We start from the raw sequence: 18,000 nt of genomic DNA on the forward strand, positions 1-18,000 counted from the left end.
ATGCTGAAACTGAAACTCCAGTACTTTGGTCACCTGATGTGAAGAGCTGACTCATTTGAAAAGATCCTCATGCTGGGAAAGACTGAAGGTGGGAGGAGAAGAGGATGACAGAGAATGAGATGGCTGGATGGCATCACCGACTCAATGGACATGAGTTTGAGTAAACTCTGGGAGTTGATGATGGACAGGGAGGTCTGGCATGCTGTAGTCCATGGGGTCACAGAGTCAGACACGACTAAGTGACTGAACTGAACTGAACAGAATTGACTTTCTTCCACAGTGGAGGAGAATTTAGTGCATTTATTCTATCCTTGGACTAAGAATTTGTTAGGCATAGCATTATATATACTAATATCACAATTATGGCAAAGATGTTTTCATCTGAGATTGTAAGGTGTGTGTGTGTGTGTGTGTGTGTGTGTGTGTGTGTGTTCAAGTCTGACTCTTTGCGACCCTTTGGACTACAGCCTGCCAGTCTCCTCTATCCATGGAATTTTCTAGGCCAGAATACTGGAGTGGTTGCCATTTCCTCCTCCAGGGGATCTTCCTGAAGCAGGGGTTGAATCGCAACTCTGTCTCCTGGGTCTCTTGCAATGGCAGGAGGATTCTTTACCACTGAGCCACCAGGAAGCCCAAGATATGTGTATTGCCTAGTATATAATCATGCATGGCACATTACAGACACTCAGTAAATAGAGGAATGTATACAATTTTAGGTTCAAACTTTTCCACTTAAAATGTGAATAATTCCTTCTTATTAAACATTCATAGGAAACGTTTTTTTAGAATGACTGATACTAACAGCATATGCCTATGCCATAATTTATTTAACCTTCAACATATTCTGAAATACTTAGGTTTTCCAGTTTTTTTAAAGTTACAAATAACCTATTAGTAAACATTCTCATAATAAACTATATCTCTGATCCTTGGAGTAGATTCTTAGAAATAAAATTACTGAGTCAAAAGTTCTCAATATACATTTCCAGTTTCATTTCCAAGATTTCGCCTATGTATACTCGTAATAACACAATAAAGGAGTAATTATTTCACTTCATATTGTTCAACCCTAAATGTATATATGCTCTAATACTGCTAATTTTGTAAATTTAAAATGGCTACCTTGCTTTAGCTTTTTAAAAACTTGTTTTGCAAACTTTTTATTTTGTATTAAGATATAGCCAATTAACAATATTGTGGTAGTTTCAGGTGAACAGCGTAGGACTCAGCCATACATATACATGTATCCATTCCCCCCAGACCAATCCCCTCTCCCATCCAGGTTGGCACATAACACTGAGCACAGTGCCATATGCTATACAATAGGTCATGTCGGACTCTTAGAAGAAAATCAATTCAGTTCAGTTCAGTTCAGTTCAGTTCAGTCACTCAGTCGAGTCTGACTCTTTGCGACCCCATGGACTGCAGTATGCCAGACCTCCCTGTCCATCACCAACTCCCGGAGCCTACTCAAACTCATGTCAATCGAGTTGGTGATGCCACCCAACCATCTTATCATCTGTTGTCCTCTTCCCCTCCCGCCTTCAATCTTTCCAAGGATCAGGCTCGTTCCCAATGAGTCAGTTCTTCTCATCAGGTGGCCCAACTATTGGAGCTTTAGCGTCAGCATCAGTCCTTCCTTTGTCTATTCAGGACTGATTTCCTTTAGGATGGACTCGTTGGATCTCCAATCCCTTGAATGTGCCAAATATGACCCTTTCTTATATGGCCCTTTTACTTCTATAGACTTCTCACCTCCTCTTTCTAATTCTACAAATTCCAGTACTGGAATAGGCTACACTTCCTCAGGACCCTACCCTCTGCACGTCCAGTTTATGTTCTCTTTAGTTCTTTCCTTAACTCTTCTTTGGGTTAATAGGTGATTTGGGTTTTTTTTTCCGGCACATACCTGGTGCATTTCTCTAGCGTAACACTTAATTACACTGTGTTGCAGTCGCTGACTCCTTATCTGTTAAGACTGTGAAGTGTCCTCTTCTCCATAGTTCCTAGCAAGATGATTGGTAAGGAGTCAACGGATGTTAGCTGTTTGAAGGAGAAAGCATTGCAACACTTCAATACCATTCACTCGATTAAAACTTTTCAAGCTGCTTTCAGTTTCACTTCAATTACTTTCTTTTATTGACCCCTTTCTCTTCGCACTCTCTTTTCCCGCCCACCTACAACCTTTTCAAGGAGCGCACCTAAAACTTCCTGTAGGTGCCCGGGCAGGTTGTCAAGCCTCACTCACTCCCGTAGGGATTCGTCACGGCAACGCGATGACGTCACGCGTAGCGCTGACGTGCCGCCGTCAGGTCCACCCGCAGAGACTTTGGAATCTCTTTTTTGCCGTTAATCGGGGCAGCTTGAATTCTGTTGGTAAAAAAAGCGACGAGTGCCAAAGGTGGGACGTCAAGGATTCTTGTTTCCCCAACGCAAGGTAATTTGCTTTCCTGAACGACGCTCCGGCAGCTGAGGGCCCGCCCCTGAGCGCCGGCCGCGGTCTCCCGGGGAACGGCGCTGTACGCCGGCTGCTGGGTGGGAACGCGCGTGCGCGGGGCGCGGCGTTCGCCGGGACCCTCGGTAACGGGCGTGGACGTTGATTTTGACAGAGAATGGCTCACTTCTCTGGTGAGGACGAAGCGATGCTGCAGGCGATGTTGAGGCAGTTGTTCCAGAGCGTGAAGGAGAAAATCACGGGTGCTCCCTCCCTGGAGTGCGCCGAGGAGATCCTCTTACATCTGGAGGAAACGGATGAAAATTTTCACAAGTAAAATTCCTTTTGATGTCTTAAGCAAACAAATCAGCTGATCCAAAATGCAGTTGGATAAAGACGGTTATATGATTGTTGTCAAAACAGCATCCAAGTTGGAGGTTTACGTTTTCTTTTATTTATTTAGATACCGAATTTATTTTTTATTTCTTATTTAACAAACTTTCTGCTTCCCCTGTGTTTTTAATGACGTGACCGACATATTCTAATTATATATTTTTTTTCTCCTGGGCAACATAGTAAATTATTGTAAATTATTCTTGTTCGCTTAAGAATAGTTCTATTACAAGTGATTTCTGTCACTGTACCTCTAAAGCTTTGAGTTCACAAGATCCTTGTTTCATTGCTGATCTGATATTTCAGTGGCTGCACCAATTTTGACTTCTGAGCACTGCAGGAATACAGGAGAGATTAATTTCTTGTGGAATAGCTTTGTTGTTGTTTGTTTACTCTTTGCGACCCCATACAGTGTAGCCCACAAGGCTCTCCTGTCCCTGGTTTCCCAGGCAAGACTACTGGAGTTGGTTGCCATTTCCTTCTCCATGGGATCTTCCCAACCCAGGGACTGAACCTGCGTCTCCTGCTTGACAGGCGGGTTACTTACCACTGGGCCACCAGGGAAGTTCATGGGATATCGAAAGTGCCTACCAAGGGAGAAGGCGCCTACTCAGAAGTCTGTGATACATGTCAGGGATATGCGGGATTTAGATAAGGTACAGCGTGCTCTAGGTTGGAAGCAGTAGGTAAGAAGTTTAATGAGAGAGAGATCATTTGAGATAAATCTTGACAGGTGTATTTCTTTAGAGATGAGTATTTTTTCTTTTGATTTGATTCATATGTATCATTTAAGCCTCTCCAATGAAAATTTACCTCCAGGTGCCTCAATTTATTATTAGTAGTGATATTTTTAATTCAATTTGCTCTCAAGAGGATGGCATTTAACATTTTTCTTGTTATGTTAGCTTTACTGACTTTTGGGTGCTCTGAAATTCTTATCTGGAATTCCTACCTGCTTTTATGTGGGCATCAGGGGATCCTTGAGCCCTTTTAATATTCTGTGCAAAAGTTTGTGTTTATTTGCAGTTTTTTGGAGGAGAATATTACAGTTTTCTCCCGATTCTCAGGGAAGTTTTAAGAAGTGTGGGAGGAGTTTTTTCTTAATTAGTATTTCTGGTTATACATATGGTTTCTTTTGTATTTCCATGATTTTTTATTTTTTCATTAAATCCACTACTGATAGTTGATATTGCATGATAATATTCTTTATTTTGGAGATACCAGCTACTGCTGCTGCTAAGTCGCTTCAGTCATGTCCGACTCTGTGCGACCCCATAGACTGCAGCCCACTAGGCTGCGCCATCTCTGGGATTTTCCAGGCAAGAGTACTGGAGTGGGTTGCTATTGCCCTCTCCGGGAGATACCAGAGACCAGCTTTTATTGGTTAGCTATTGATTCATTACTTAAACAGACAAATATAAGAAAATTTCAACTTTCTCAAATTCAGATTTGATAAATGTCTTTTATGTCATTAATGTCTTTTATAATCATGTAATACTAATTTGCCTCAAACAAAGCCACATCAAGCATTAAATTTGGGGTTAAATTCTGTTTTTTAGTTCACATGCAAATACTTCTTTAAAATATTTTTAAATTATTGAGTTTTTGTTAGGATCATATTCTGGGAATTTGTCTATTTAATCTATATTTTCAAACTTATCTGTATAAAAGTTTTTGTTACTATTCTAATGTTGTTGTTTAGTTGCTAAGTCATGTCTGACTCTTCTGCGACCCCATGTACTGTAGCCCACCAGACTCCTTTGTCTGTGGAATTTCCTAGGCAAGAATACTGGAGTGGATTGCTATTTCCTTTTCCAGGGGATCTTCCCAACCAGGGATGGAACCCATGTCTCCTGCATTGCAGGTGAATTCTTTACCATTGAGCCACCAGGGAAGCCCTTAATATCCTATTACTTTTTTGAAACATAGTTGTCCCATTTTTTATTCTTTTTTAAAAATTTGTGTCTTTCCTCCTTTGTTCTTCATCTGTTCTGCTAGAGGTTTATCAACTTTATCAGTCTTTTCAAAGAACTAGCTGTTAGCTTTGATTTTCCTTTCTATTATGTATTTATTTTATAGTTTGTAAAATTTCTACTCTTTTTTCCCTTCCTGGGAAACTTTAAAATTTGTGATGAATGCTTATTTATCTCTTTTATTTGCAGCTGTTTTCTTCTTCTTTTTTTAATATAAGTATTTAAGGCTACACATTTGTCTGCAAGTATTGCTTTAGCTGTGTCAGTTTTTAAATGCTTTTCAAGTTAAAATTGAATCATTATGGTTCTTGTCAGCAGTGCAGTTACTATTGTAATAATGTCAAATCATCTTCAGCAGTTTATTAGATAGATTAAATGCCTGCTGATTAACTTGCATCATTGCTGCTAAGTCACTTCAGTCGTGTCTGACTCTATGTGACCCCGTAGACGGCAGGCTCCCCTGTCCCTGGGATTCTCCAGGCAAGAACACTGGAGTGGGTTGCCATTTCCTTCTCTGAACTTGCATCATTAAGGTTTACTATTTGATTGGAAAAACCCAGACACAATCAAATTATAATAAGTTCGTAGTCTTTTTTTTTTTTCTAATTTTATTTTATTTTTAAACTTTACATAATTGTATTAGTTTTGCCAAATATCAAAATGAATCCGCCACAGGTATACATGTGTTCCCCATCCCGAACCCTCCTCCCTCCTCCCTCCCCATACCATCCCTCTGGGCCGTCCCAGTGCACCAGCCCCAAGCATCCAGTATCGTGCATGGAACTTGGACTGGCAACTCGTTTCCTACATGATATTTTACATGTTTCATTGCCATTCTCCCAAATCTTCCCACCCTCTCCCTCTCCCACAGAGTCCATAAGACTGTTCTATACATCAATGTCTCTTTTGCTGTCTCGTACACCGGGTTATTGTTACCATCTTTCTAAATTCCATATATATGCGTTAGTATACTGTATTTATGTTTTTCCTTCTGGCTTACTTCACTCTGTATAATAGGCTCCAGTTTCATCCACCTCATTAGAACTGATTCAAATGTATTCTTTTTAAGGGCTGAGTAATACTCCATTGTGTATATGTACCACAGCTTTCTTATCCATTCATCTGCCGATGGACATCTAGGTTGCTTCCATGTCTTGGCTATTATAAACAGTGCTGCGATGAACATTGGGGTACACGTGTCTCTTTCCCTTCTGGTTTCCTCAGTGTGTATGCCCAGCAGTGGGGTTGCTGGATCATAAGGCAGTTCTATTTCCAGTTTTTTAAGGAATCTCCACCCTGTTCTGCATAGTGGCTGTACTAGTTTGCATCCCCACCAACAGTGTAAGAGGGTTCCCTTTTCTCCACACCCTCTCCAGCATTTATTATTTGTAGACTTTTGGAACGCAGCCATTCTGACTGGTGTGAAATGGTACCTCATAGTGGTTTTGATTTGCATTTCTCTGATAATGAGTGATGTTGAGCATCTTTTCATGTGTTTGTTAGCCATCTGTATGTCTTCTTTGGAGAAATGTCTATTTAGTTCTTTGGCCCATTTTTTGATTGGGTCATTTATTTTTCTGGAGTTGAGCTGTAGGAGTTGCTTGTATATTTTTGAGATTAGTTGTTTGTCAGTTGCTTCATTTGCTATTATTTTCTCCCATTCTGAAGGCTGTCTTTTCACCTTGCTAATAGTTTCCTTTGATGTGCAGAAGCTTTTAAGTTTAATTAGGTCCCATTTGTTTATTTTTGCTTTTATTTCCAATATTCTGGGAGGTGGGTCATAGAGGATCCTGCTGTGATGTATGTCAGGGAGTGTTTTGCCTATGTTCTTCTCTAGGAGTTTTATAGTTTCTGGTCTTACGTTTAGATCTTTAATCCATTTTGAGTTTATTTTTGTGTATGGTGTTAGAAAGTGGTCCAGTAGTCTTAAAAGTACAATTTATAATTCTAAAAGTAGTTTGAGTCATTTGTAGTCTTAAAAGTACAGATAACAAAATTCATGTGTTAGCTGCACTAGCCTAAGATCTTTGTTTTAGGAGGAAGGAAGTCCTTATGAAGAAGCAAAGAGGAGATGCTTGTGTTTGGTGTTTTCATAGCATCTTACAATCTTAGAGTTTGATGAGATCCTGTCAGTCCAGGTACTCATATCTTGATTTGTCTTTCTACTCACTAAAAAACTCTCCTTGAACTTTAAATGTCCTTGAGTCACTTAGGTATATGTTGCCACCCAAAGTGTTTCATATTATATATCAGAATTATGTCATCCCATCTCCACTATCAGAACAGTAGTTCCTTATATCTGCCTGATGTTGTCCTGATGTATTAGCAAGAAAAATAATCTTATTAAATAGATTAACAGGGAAAAGCAGTATCTCTAGGCTATTGGCATTTTTGTAAGATGATGATTGTTCAGAGAATTGAGTCCATGGATGATGGAATTTCAGGTAGTATAATAAAGTGACAAGGGGAAAATGCAGTCATTTGAGAAGTCATTGTATAGGCAGAACAGCCTTACTGAGGATTTGTTCCACATGCAGCTGCCCTAATCTATGCTTTCCATAGCCTTTAAAAAACTTTTCTTTTACCCTAAACTGTACATGTCCTCTAAAAGACCCAGGCTTTCTTTCTTTTCTTTGAAACTGGCAGCTAGGATTTGAGCCTTGCAGGAGAGGAGAATGGTAGGGAAGAAGGCATTGCTTTCATTATGCGTGTATGTATTGTATAAATTTTTACACTCAGATTGACCTCTTATTAAAAAAAAAATTCCCTGGTTTTCAGTCTTGACTATAGTAGGATTGATTGGAGTTCATTTAAAAAAGCACTGATGATGAACCTTAACCTTAAATGTATCAAAATTTCCGGGGAGTTTGGTAGAGGGGGAATGGCAGAGGCCTGGACTAGGTATTTTTGATAAAAGCTCTCTCAGTTCATTTCAGTTGCTCAGTCATGTCAGACTCTTTGTGACCCCATGGACTGCAGCATGCCAGGCCTCCCTATCCATCATCAACTCCCAGAGTTCACTCAAACTCATGTCCATTGAGTCGGTGATGCCATCCAACCATCTCACCCTCTGTCATCCCCTTCTCTTCCCCACTTCAGTCTTTCCCAGCATCAGGGTCTTTTCAAATGAGTTCAGTTCAGTCGCTTAGTCGTGTCCGACTCTTTGCAACTCCATGAACCGCAGCACCCCAGGCCTCCCTGTCCATCACCAACTCCCGGAGTTCACCCAGACCCACGTCCACTGAGTTGGTGATGCCATCCAATCATCTCATCCTCTGTCGTCCCCTTCTCCTCCTGCCTTCAATCTTTCCCAGCATCAGGGTCTTTTCAAATGAGTCTGCTCTTTGCATCAGGTGGCCAAAGTATTGGAGTTTCAGCTTCAACATCAATCCCTCCAATGAACACCCAGGACTGATCTCCTTTAGGATGGACTGGTTGGATCGCCTTGCTGTCCAAGGGACTCTCAAGAATCTTCTCCAACACCACAGTTCAAAAGCATCAATTCTTTGGTGCTCAGCTTTCTTTATAGTCCTTCTCACATCCATACATGACCACTGGAAAAACCATAGCCTTGACTAGACGGACCTTTGTTGGCAAAGTGATGTCTCTGCTTTTTAATATACTGTCTGCTGCTGCTGCTAAGTCACTTCAGTCGTGTCCGACTCTGTTCGACTCCATAGACAGCAGCCCACCAGGCTCCGCCATCTCTGGGATTCTCCAGGCAAGGATACTGGAGTGGGTTGCCATTGCCTTCTCTGAATATGCTGTATAGGTTGGTCATAACTTTCCTTCCAAGGAGTACGTGCTTTTAATTTCATGGCTGCAGTCACCATCTGCAGTGATTTTGGAGCCCCCAAAAATAAAGTCTGACACTGTTTCCACTGTTTCCCCATCTGTTTCCCATGAAGTGATGGGACCGGATGCCATGATCTTCATTTTCTGAATGTTGAGCTTTAAGCCAACTTTATCACTCTCCTCTTTCACTTTCATCAAGAGGTTCTTTAGTTCTTCTTCACCTTCTGCCATAAGGGTGGTGTCATCTACATATCTGAGGTTATTGATATTTCTCCCAGCAGTCTTGATTCCAGCTTGTGCTTTATGAAACCCAGCATTTATCATGATGTACTCTGCATATATGTTAAATAAGCAGGGTGATAATATACAGCCTTGACGTACTCTTTACTGATTTGGAACCAGTCTGTTGTTCCATGTCCAGTTCTAACTGTTGTTTCCTGACCTGCATACAGATTTCTCAGGAGGCAGGTCATGTGGCCTAGTATTCCCATCTCTTTAAAAACTCTCTAGGTGATTCTAATATACAGCCAGGTTTGGGAACCTCAGAGTTAGAGCATGCATATATATTGAGTTGCTTTAGCTGTGTCCAACTCTTTGCGACCCTCTGGGCTATAAGCCCATCAGGCTCCAATGTCCATGGGATTCTCCATGCAAGAATACTTGAGTGGGTTTCCATGCCCTCCTCCAGAGGATCTTCCCAACCCAGGGATCGAACCCATACCTCTTATGTCTCCTGCATTGGCAAGTGGATTATTTACTCCTAGTGCCACCTGGGAAGCCTGAGTTAGAGCTTACTTACTTAAGTACTTACTTACTTACTTACTTACTTACTTAATGAGTGAGAATTGCTCATTAGTTAGCTCTCTATAAAATACTTGGCAACCCTAATGATTGTAGCAGTCTCTAATGTAGGTGTTCATCTTTGTGGTCCTCTAATATGGTATATTTTTAGTGTGATAGAGAAGGAACACAATATTTATTGAATTGACTTTATTTTTGGTTTTACAGAAGAATCTACCAATGACTTTCTAAATTAGTGAACTCTAGTGTGTTTAAGTGCTTACTTCAGGAAAACATCCATTGTGTAGAGTGTTATCACTGCATAGAGAAATCACTAAGAATTATATGTGTGCTTCAGTAATTAATTATGCATTTAGTAACGTTCATTATGATTCAGGCAAAGCCCAGGTAGCCCAGTGTTAAAGAATCAGCTTGCTAATGAAGGAGATGCAGGAGTTTGATGCCTGGGTTGGGAAGATCCCCTGGAGGAGAAAATAGCAGCCGACTCCAGTATTCTTGCCTGAAAAATCCCACTGACAGAGGAGACTGGTGCGCTACAGTCCATGGTGTTGCAAAGAGTTGGACACGACTGAGTGAGCACTCACATCATGATTCAGAGGCTTATTCTTTGGCCTAAAAGGTTGTAGGTAGTGTAAAATATTCATTCTTTTTTTCAGCATATAATCTTTTATATACTAATATGTAAGGTTGTTTATCATATAATAAATCCTATAATTCTGGAATATAACCTGTTTTAAGAATTCCACATATCAGTATTATAATTCATAACTTATCTTTTTAAAATAAATCATTACTGATACCTTTTCTAATCTGATCAAAAAATTTCTTGTTTATAATAGCTAAGAGGATGATTTCCTGGAACAAACTTGGTACTACATGTTTTATGTATTTTTTTCCTTATAGTAATACAATTGTGTATATTTTGAAATAGAAATTTGAACATGTCAGAAATTCACTTCACTGTACTAAAGGGGCGAGTTCCCAGGTGGCACTAGTGGTAAAGAACCCGCCTACCATTGCAGGAGAAACAAGAGACATGGGTTCGATCCCTGGGTGGGGAAGATCCCCTGGAGAAGGGCATGGCAACCCACTCCAGTATTCTTGCCTGGAGAATCCCATGGACAGAGGAACCTAGCAGGCTACAGTCCCTGGGGTCACAAAGAGTCGGACACAATTTAAGCGACTTAGCATGCAGCAGGTACACCAGAAACAACACAACATTGTAGGAATTTGCTGATCGAAGCTCCCAGAAATTTATGCTAGTTTAAAAGTCACCTGAGCACAGAATCTGTCTAGATCAGTGATTCTCAAATATCGGTCCTAGGACCAGCAGCTTTGGCATCTGCATCAGACTCACCTGGGAACTCGTTAGAAATGTGAATTCCTGTGCCCACAGTGTACCTGAATTGAGGCTCTGAGAGTGGGGCCCAACAATTTGTAGTTTAATAAGCCCTTCAGGTGATTCTTATTCATGTTATACTTTAAGAACCACTGATTTATAGGATGACTTACTAGAGGGCCATTGCTAGAGGGTATTTGTTTAGCTACAGTTACAAAAATATGCACATTAATCTGGTGGCAGTGGGAAAGGAAAGTTATAGAGGAAGAATTTACATAATTATAGCGTTTGCTAACTAGTTAGATCTGAGATGTAATGGAGAAGATTGTTTGAGGCTATACACAGGTATCCGATTGAAGGATGGTACCATTAACAAAGATATGTCAGAGGAGAACATGGCTTGCAGTCGGTGGATAGGATGAAAGATTTGGTATAGGTTGTGCTGATTGATGGACAAGGCAATGGCACCCAACTCCAGTACTCTTGCCTGGAAAATCCCATGGATGGAGGAGCCTGGTGGGCTGCAGTCCATGGAGTCACTAGGAGTCCGACACGACTGAGCGACTTCACTTTCACTTTCACTTTCATGCATTGGAGAAGGAAATGGCAACCCACTCCAGTGTTATTGCCTGGAGAATCCCAGGGACGGGGGAGCCTGGTGGGCTGCCATCCATGGGGTTGCACAGAGTTGGATACGACTAAAGCAACTTAGCAGCAGCAGCAGTGCTGATTCATATGGTGATAAAACAAAGTAGCCTTGTCCAATGGGCAGTTAATATATTGGTTTACCTTAAAGATATTGTATGTTTGGTTCCAGACCACTGAAATGAAGCAAGTATTATAGTAAAGCGAGTCATATGGTTTTTTGGGGTGTTTCCTTTTTTCACATAAAGGTTATGTTTACACCTCACTGTAGCCTATTAACTGTGCAGTAAAGTTGTGTAAAAAAAGTACATCAGATCAGATCAGATCAGTCGATCAGTTGTGTCCGACTCTTTGCGACCTCATGAATCACAGCACGCCAGACCTTCCTGTCCATCGCCAACTCCCGGAGTTCACCCAGACTCACGTCCATCCAGTCAGTGATGCCATCCAGCCATCTCATCCTCTGTCGTCCCCTTCTCCTCCTGCCCCCAATCCCTCCCAGCATCAGAGTCTTTTCCAGTGAGTCAACTCTTTGCATGAGGTGGCCAAAGTACTGGAGTTTCAGCTTTAGCATCATTCCTTCCAAAGAAATCCCAGGGCTGATCTCCTTCAGAATGGACTGGTTGGATCTCCTTGCAGTCCAAGGGACTCTCAAGAGTCTTCTCCAACACCACAGTTCAAAAGCATCAATTCTTCGGCGCTCAGCTTTCTTCACAGTCCAACTCTAATATCCATACGTGACCACAGGAAAAACCATAGCCTTGACTAGATGAACCTTTGTTGGCAAAGTAATGTCTCTGCTTTTGAATATGCTATCTAGGTTGGTCATAACTTTTCTTCCAAGGAGTAAGCGTCTTTTAATTTCATGGCTGCAGTCACCATCTGCAGTGATTTTGGAGCCCCCCAAAATAAAGTCTGACACTGTTTCCACTGTTACCCCATCTATTTCCCATGAAGTGATGGGACCGGATGCTGTGATCTTCGTTTTCTGAATGTTGAGCTTTAAGCCAACTTTTTCACTCTCCACTTTCACTTTCATCAAAAGGCTTTTTAGTTCCTCTTCACTTTCTGTCATAAGGGTGGTGTCATCTGCATATCTGAAGTTATTGATATTTCTCCCTGTAATCTTGATTCCAGCTGTGTTTCTTCCAGTCCAGCGTTTCTCATGATGTACTCTGCATATAAATACATACTTTAATTTAAAAATATGTTATTGCTAGAAGTACTGTCATCTGAGCCTTTAGCAAGTTGTAGTAGTAAAATCAAAGGTCACTGTTGAAAGATTGCCGTAACAAATATAATAATAATGAAAAAGTTTGAAATACTGTGAGAGTTACCAAAATGTGACAGACACACAAAGTGAATAAATGCTCTTGCTGCTGATAGACTTGCTCTGACACAGGGTTGCCACAGAACTTCAGTCTGTTGAAAACTCAAATATCTGTGAGGTGCAATAAGGTGCAATAAAATGGGGTGTACTTGTATAGTAACAAGTGTGCCTTTATTCTGGGGAGACATTTTGGCTGAAGGAAGAGCTTAAGAAATCACTTGTTTGTGTTGAATCTGAAATTGAAGCTACGGGAGTGAAGAATATCCTTTTTATTTCTTGTCTAGGAATGAAGTAGACATTGTTTCCAAATTTCAGATGAGAAAACAGATTTCTTCCAGGCCACTCCAGCTAGAGTTTATCAGCTGGAGCTGGCATTCAGGCTGTTTTGACTCTGAGCTTGTACTTTTGCTGTAATACTACATGTTTCATAATAAATATCTCTACTTGGCTTTTGGGGCCTGAACTGTCTCTGGCAGGGCTGCCACTTACATTTCTGAAGCAGACTTGGAGATTCCAGGAAGCAGTAGTGTGTTCAGAGCTGAGGGAAAAATGGGCAGGGCAGGAAATCTCAGTTAAAATTGAGAATGAGATCCCTTGGCTACCTGGGTAAGATGGCTGTTCCTTAGTGGACATACAATCCCTTTATAAATATTAAACTGAAGACTGTATGCTGGATAGTATGATGGACTTATGTTGAAGAAAATTATTCAGGCTCTCCTTGAGCTTCTGTGCTACATATTATATGCAAGGCTTTTAGTACAGGTATATATACAAGCTATAAGTCTTGAACATAGTGGCATTTACAAAGATGACCTGTCCTAAATTATCTTTGTCATTTAAGAGACCAAAAAAACTTTTTAAATCATTTAAAATCATAATATTAATTAACAACCATTGCTCTTTACTTTTACTAAATGTGTTTCATAAAGAATTACCCACTTTTGGAACTCTTGCCCTCTCATGTTTGCTATATTGTTGTGCGTTAGCAAATGGATTTTAATTTTGGCATCAACCTAAGAGTATGAAGGAAAATGTCCAATGTGTTGGATTTTCTGAGATACTTCTTTTTGTGAACATAATCAGGCAAAAGCTGATTAAGTGAAATTTAGGGCAGTTCAAAATGTACACAGTTTCCAAATGTACAAAAAACTTCTGATGATTGGAGCTTAACCTTTTCCTATTTAATTCTTTTATAATTACTGTTATTCTAATGTGGTTTTCTTCATCAACTTGAACAATTATAAAAGTCTTTAACAACTGCTTTCCCTATGCTTAAGCATCGCATGCAAACCATAACAAAGTATAGAAAGGTCCTAACCCGTTAAAGTTTGTGTTGGTCCCGAAGTTTGCTATCCACTATTGTCATTTTTAAATGTGAATTTTGCCAATTTTCTCAGGAAAAGAAAACAAACAACCAAACCACAAAATTTTAGATTAGCTGAATGATTTGGGATGAATAACTAATTTAATCCTAGAGTAAGGTAAGAAATCTAATTATGTTACAGGTCTTTTCTGTGCTAACATTTTTTTGGGTACGGTTGATAGATGAATTCATGATATTTACTGCATTTTTCAAATATTTGTTTCAGCTATGAATTTGTGAAGTACCTTAGACAGTATATATGCAACACTTTGGGGTCTATGATTGAAGAAGAAATGGAAAAATGGACATCTGATCAGAATCAGGGTGAGGAATTTGGCTATGACACAGTTGTACAGCATGTTACCAAAAGAACTCAGGAATCTAAAGAGTGAGTATGCCCCCAATAATATTTTAAAGTAGTTTTTCTTTCAACAGGGTTCCTTGAAAGCACCCTTAACCCATGTCTCCTGCAGTCTCTTTTTCTCTTACCAGCCAGAATGAGTCTTTAAACCAATGAGTCAGATCATGCCACCCTTCCACTCAGCTTTAAGTAAAATAAGGATGATTTGACCAGTCGATCTGATAGGCTAAATGGCTACTAAGTGGCTACCAGGCAGGGCTGGATAAAGGGATGGTTCACATGCTGGGCAGGACTGAGAGATTTCATCACCTATTCAGAGTGCACACAATTTGAAACTTACTGTTTATTTCTGGCATTTTCCATTTAATAACTGAAACTGTGGAAAGTGAAACCACAGGTAAGGGAAACCCTCTTCATTATAATTCCTAATAGTCTATTTCTGGCAATATCATTAAATATTCTAAAAGGAGGACTAAAGGTCTTAGTCAGAAAATGAAAACTTTTTAATGCTAAAAGCAAAGTTTTACATGAGATATTTAGGCTATCTAAATATTACTAAAAATGTATTTAGTAATTACTTTTTATCTCTGGTTAAGACATTTAATTTTCTTGCATTTTAGTTCACTCATGTGTAAAATTAATATAATAATAATTACCTCACGAAGATTTTAAATGTCTTAATGGATGTGTTCTTTGTGAACCATGGATGAAAGATTTTATGTTGTACAGAATATTTTTCCTTTTTTTGTATGTGTGTGTGTTTCTTCAGAAACTACTTAGGGCTAATGTAATAGTACAGTTATTAAAAACATTTTTACTGTAATAATTCAAATTGCTTTCTTAATTAAACATTTTGATGTCTATTTTTTAAATAGAGGTATTTGCACATGAAACAATTCATTTGTAAGATCTATCATGTTAATATAATCTTGTATATATAAGTGGAAGTACTCACAGTGTTTATTTTCATTGTTAATTGATTTGGTTTTTTCACTACCTCTTAGAGCATTTTCTTTTTTAACTTCTTGGACTATGAAGGAATCTTCTCAGTGGTGTCCATATTCTGTCCGAGGCTTTTTCAAACCTACAGTTGCTATTGAGTTCCAGTTTGTTTAGCTGTTGATATTGAGGGTCTTACTCTCTAGTTTTGTTTTTTGTTTTATTCTGTCTTCCTTTGGCTAGTTTGCTGATATGTCTTGTAGAAGAATTCATGTTTGTATGTTTTCAAGAAATTTATATTTTCTGGAGGAAATATGTCTAATATGAAACTCTATGGGTTTTAATTACCCTTACCCTGTAAGTTATTGAGATTTACTTTATTTTCCTTTATTAAATCAGTGTGTTATAGGCTTGTTAAAAAAACAGTTTAATTTATTTTTGACTACATAGGATCTTTGCTGCACTCAAGCTTTCTAGTTGCAGGAAGCCAGGGCTGCTCTTTGTTGTGGTGCATGGACTTCTCCTTGCAGTGGCTTCTCTTGTTGCAAATAGACTTCGGTAGTTGCAGCACGTGGGCTCAGTCGTTGCTGCTCGTGGACTGTACAGCACAGGCTTAGTAGTTGTGGCACACAGGCTTAGTTGCTCTGTGGCATCTTCCTGAACCAGGGATTGAACCCATGTTCCCTGCATTAGCAAGCAGACCTTATCAACTGTGCCACCAGGGAAGTCCCCCTCTATTGTAAGTTTTAAGGGGACAGGAGTTTATGTTCGTCACATGGCTATACCTAACTGGAATGGAGTCTGGGGAGTGTAGTTCACTCCTACGCGCAGCTATACAGTCCAGTTACTGTGGAAAGGGAGTGCAGCTGTGGTGGATAGCTATTGATTGCTACCAGGACATTGTTATACTTCCCTGTTTCCTGGTGCTTGGAATGTGTTAAGGAGGAAGCTGGGGCCTCCTAACTCAGTTCCTATATGTACTTCACCAGTTAGTCTAAAGAGTGTCTTAGAATTCAATTTCTTCTTGCCTTTTTTTAAAAAAATAATTTTATATTGGATTATAGTTGATTAACGGTGTTGTGTTATCCTTCTTACTCTTTATAAACTTCTAAACTTGAATTTTCCCTGGGCTGCTTCTCACTTCTATAGTAGTTCTTTTCTGTATGTGTTTTCCCTCTGTATTGTTCCTAATCTATTCTTATTTTCTTACAGTATTTTTGTATTTTCTCGTAATTTCTGAGACTGTAAAAATATACACATGTATAGCTATATGTATATTCTATTTATAGTTATATAATATGTAAATTATACATTATTAAATAACGTGATTAAGTATATAATGTATAAGTTATATATAGAAATAATGTATTTGGTGCTGTATAATGTATATAATATATAATTTAAAATATATTTTAAAATTTCTTTAAACTTTAAAATCTCAGTCTACTATTTTTATCCAAATCCCCCCGCATGATTTTATTACTTTTATGGGAGAGTACCTTACCTATCCTTTCTTAGATTTATGTAGTTAAAATGATCCACTAACCAGGATATAAAAAAGGGAAGATTCTGTGTTTATTTTCTAATGTATTTCCATTATTATAATGATAAGCAATGGACATATGTTTTATCATGCTTTATATTTACAAGGAACTTTCAGATATATACTCTTATTTATTTCTTGCTATGACCATGCGAACTAGATCAGCTTGATTGTGTGTTGTTTTTTTTTAATTTAAAGCTCTAAGTGCCTTTATTCAATGATTCATGAATTGGACAGCATCCCATCTAGTAAATAGAAGAGTGCTCCTAGATTGTATTTTTTATTTTTATTTTTTGCTTGCATCGAGTCTTTGTTGCTGCACCTGGGCTTTCTTTAGTTGCGGTGAGTGGGGGCTCCTCTTTGTTGCAGTGTGCAGGCTTCCCATTGAGGTTGCTTCTGTTGTTGTGGAGTACAGGCTCTAGGCTCCTGGGCTTCAGTAGTTGGTGGCTCGGGCCTTAGAACGTGCAGCCTCCAGTAGTACATGGGTTCAGTAGTTGCAGCTTGCAGGCTCGAAGTTGTGGTGCATGGTCTTAGTTGCTCCGCAGCATTTGGAAGCCTCCGGGACCGGTGATTGACCCCGTGTCTCCTGCATTGGGAGGAGGATTCCTATCCACTGTGCCACTAGGGAAGTCCTAGATTGTTTTCTTTTTCTCATGTATAGTTAAGAAAAAAGAGACTTATTTATAACGATAGAGCTTGTAGGTAAAGTAGTGAGGACTCCAATCCAAGTTTTCTGATTTCAAATTTAGTATGTTATTTACTTTAACATCTGAGCCACCAGGGAAGCCCATTTTATTCATTATCTTTATTTAAATCTTTATACCTTGTTGCTTTTAATTTTTGCCTTTTTAAGTATAGAAATTTCAGTAGTACACATCTCATATTCCTCATTTGTAAAATAAAGGGTAGACTAGATTATTTTTATATTTCCATCTAGCTCTAAAATTCTACCTGTAGGGTTTTGGAGGATCTTAGTTTAATGTTAGTATGGGTGCTTGAGAGTTTGCACTTAATAAATGGATAAATTTATTACAAGTTTTTAAAAAATAGATAGATAGACCCAGAGAGCTAAAATGGACCTTAG

General features: G+C 39.2%; 1 protein-coding gene across 11 annotated transcripts in view; it reads left to right on the plus strand.

Moving 5' to 3' along the window:
• The first annotated feature begins 2,265 nt into the window (after window positions 1-2,265).
• TBC1D32 (TBC1 domain family member 32) overlaps window positions 2,266-18,000 on the plus strand; it is a 207,197-nt gene continuing 191,462 nt past the window's right edge. For 9 of the 11 annotated variants that reach the window (XR_015132336.1, XR_015132337.1, XR_015132338.1 and 6 more), the window contains exons 1-3: window positions 2,266-2,437; window positions 2,610-2,767; window positions 14,300-14,461. Coding sequence is in view for 6 of the 11 variants with exons in the window: in XM_086316349.1 (XP_086172475.1) it covers window positions 2,613-2,767; window positions 14,300-14,461 (317 nt within the window). In the remaining 5 variants the exon portion in view is untranslated. The remainder of the gene's footprint in view (window positions 2,438-2,609; window positions 2,768-14,299; window positions 14,462-18,000) is intronic. The other 2 variants (XM_086316355.1, XM_086316356.1) reach the window with 1 other exon arrangement.

This window comes from Bos grunniens, chromosome 9, assembly GCF_055505025.1.
Source record: "Bos grunniens cultivar Pamir isolate PY7600 chromosome 9, Bosgru_T2T1.0, whole genome shotgun sequence".
Classification (NCBI taxonomy): Eukaryota; Metazoa; Chordata; class Mammalia; order Artiodactyla; family Bovidae; genus Bos; species Bos grunniens.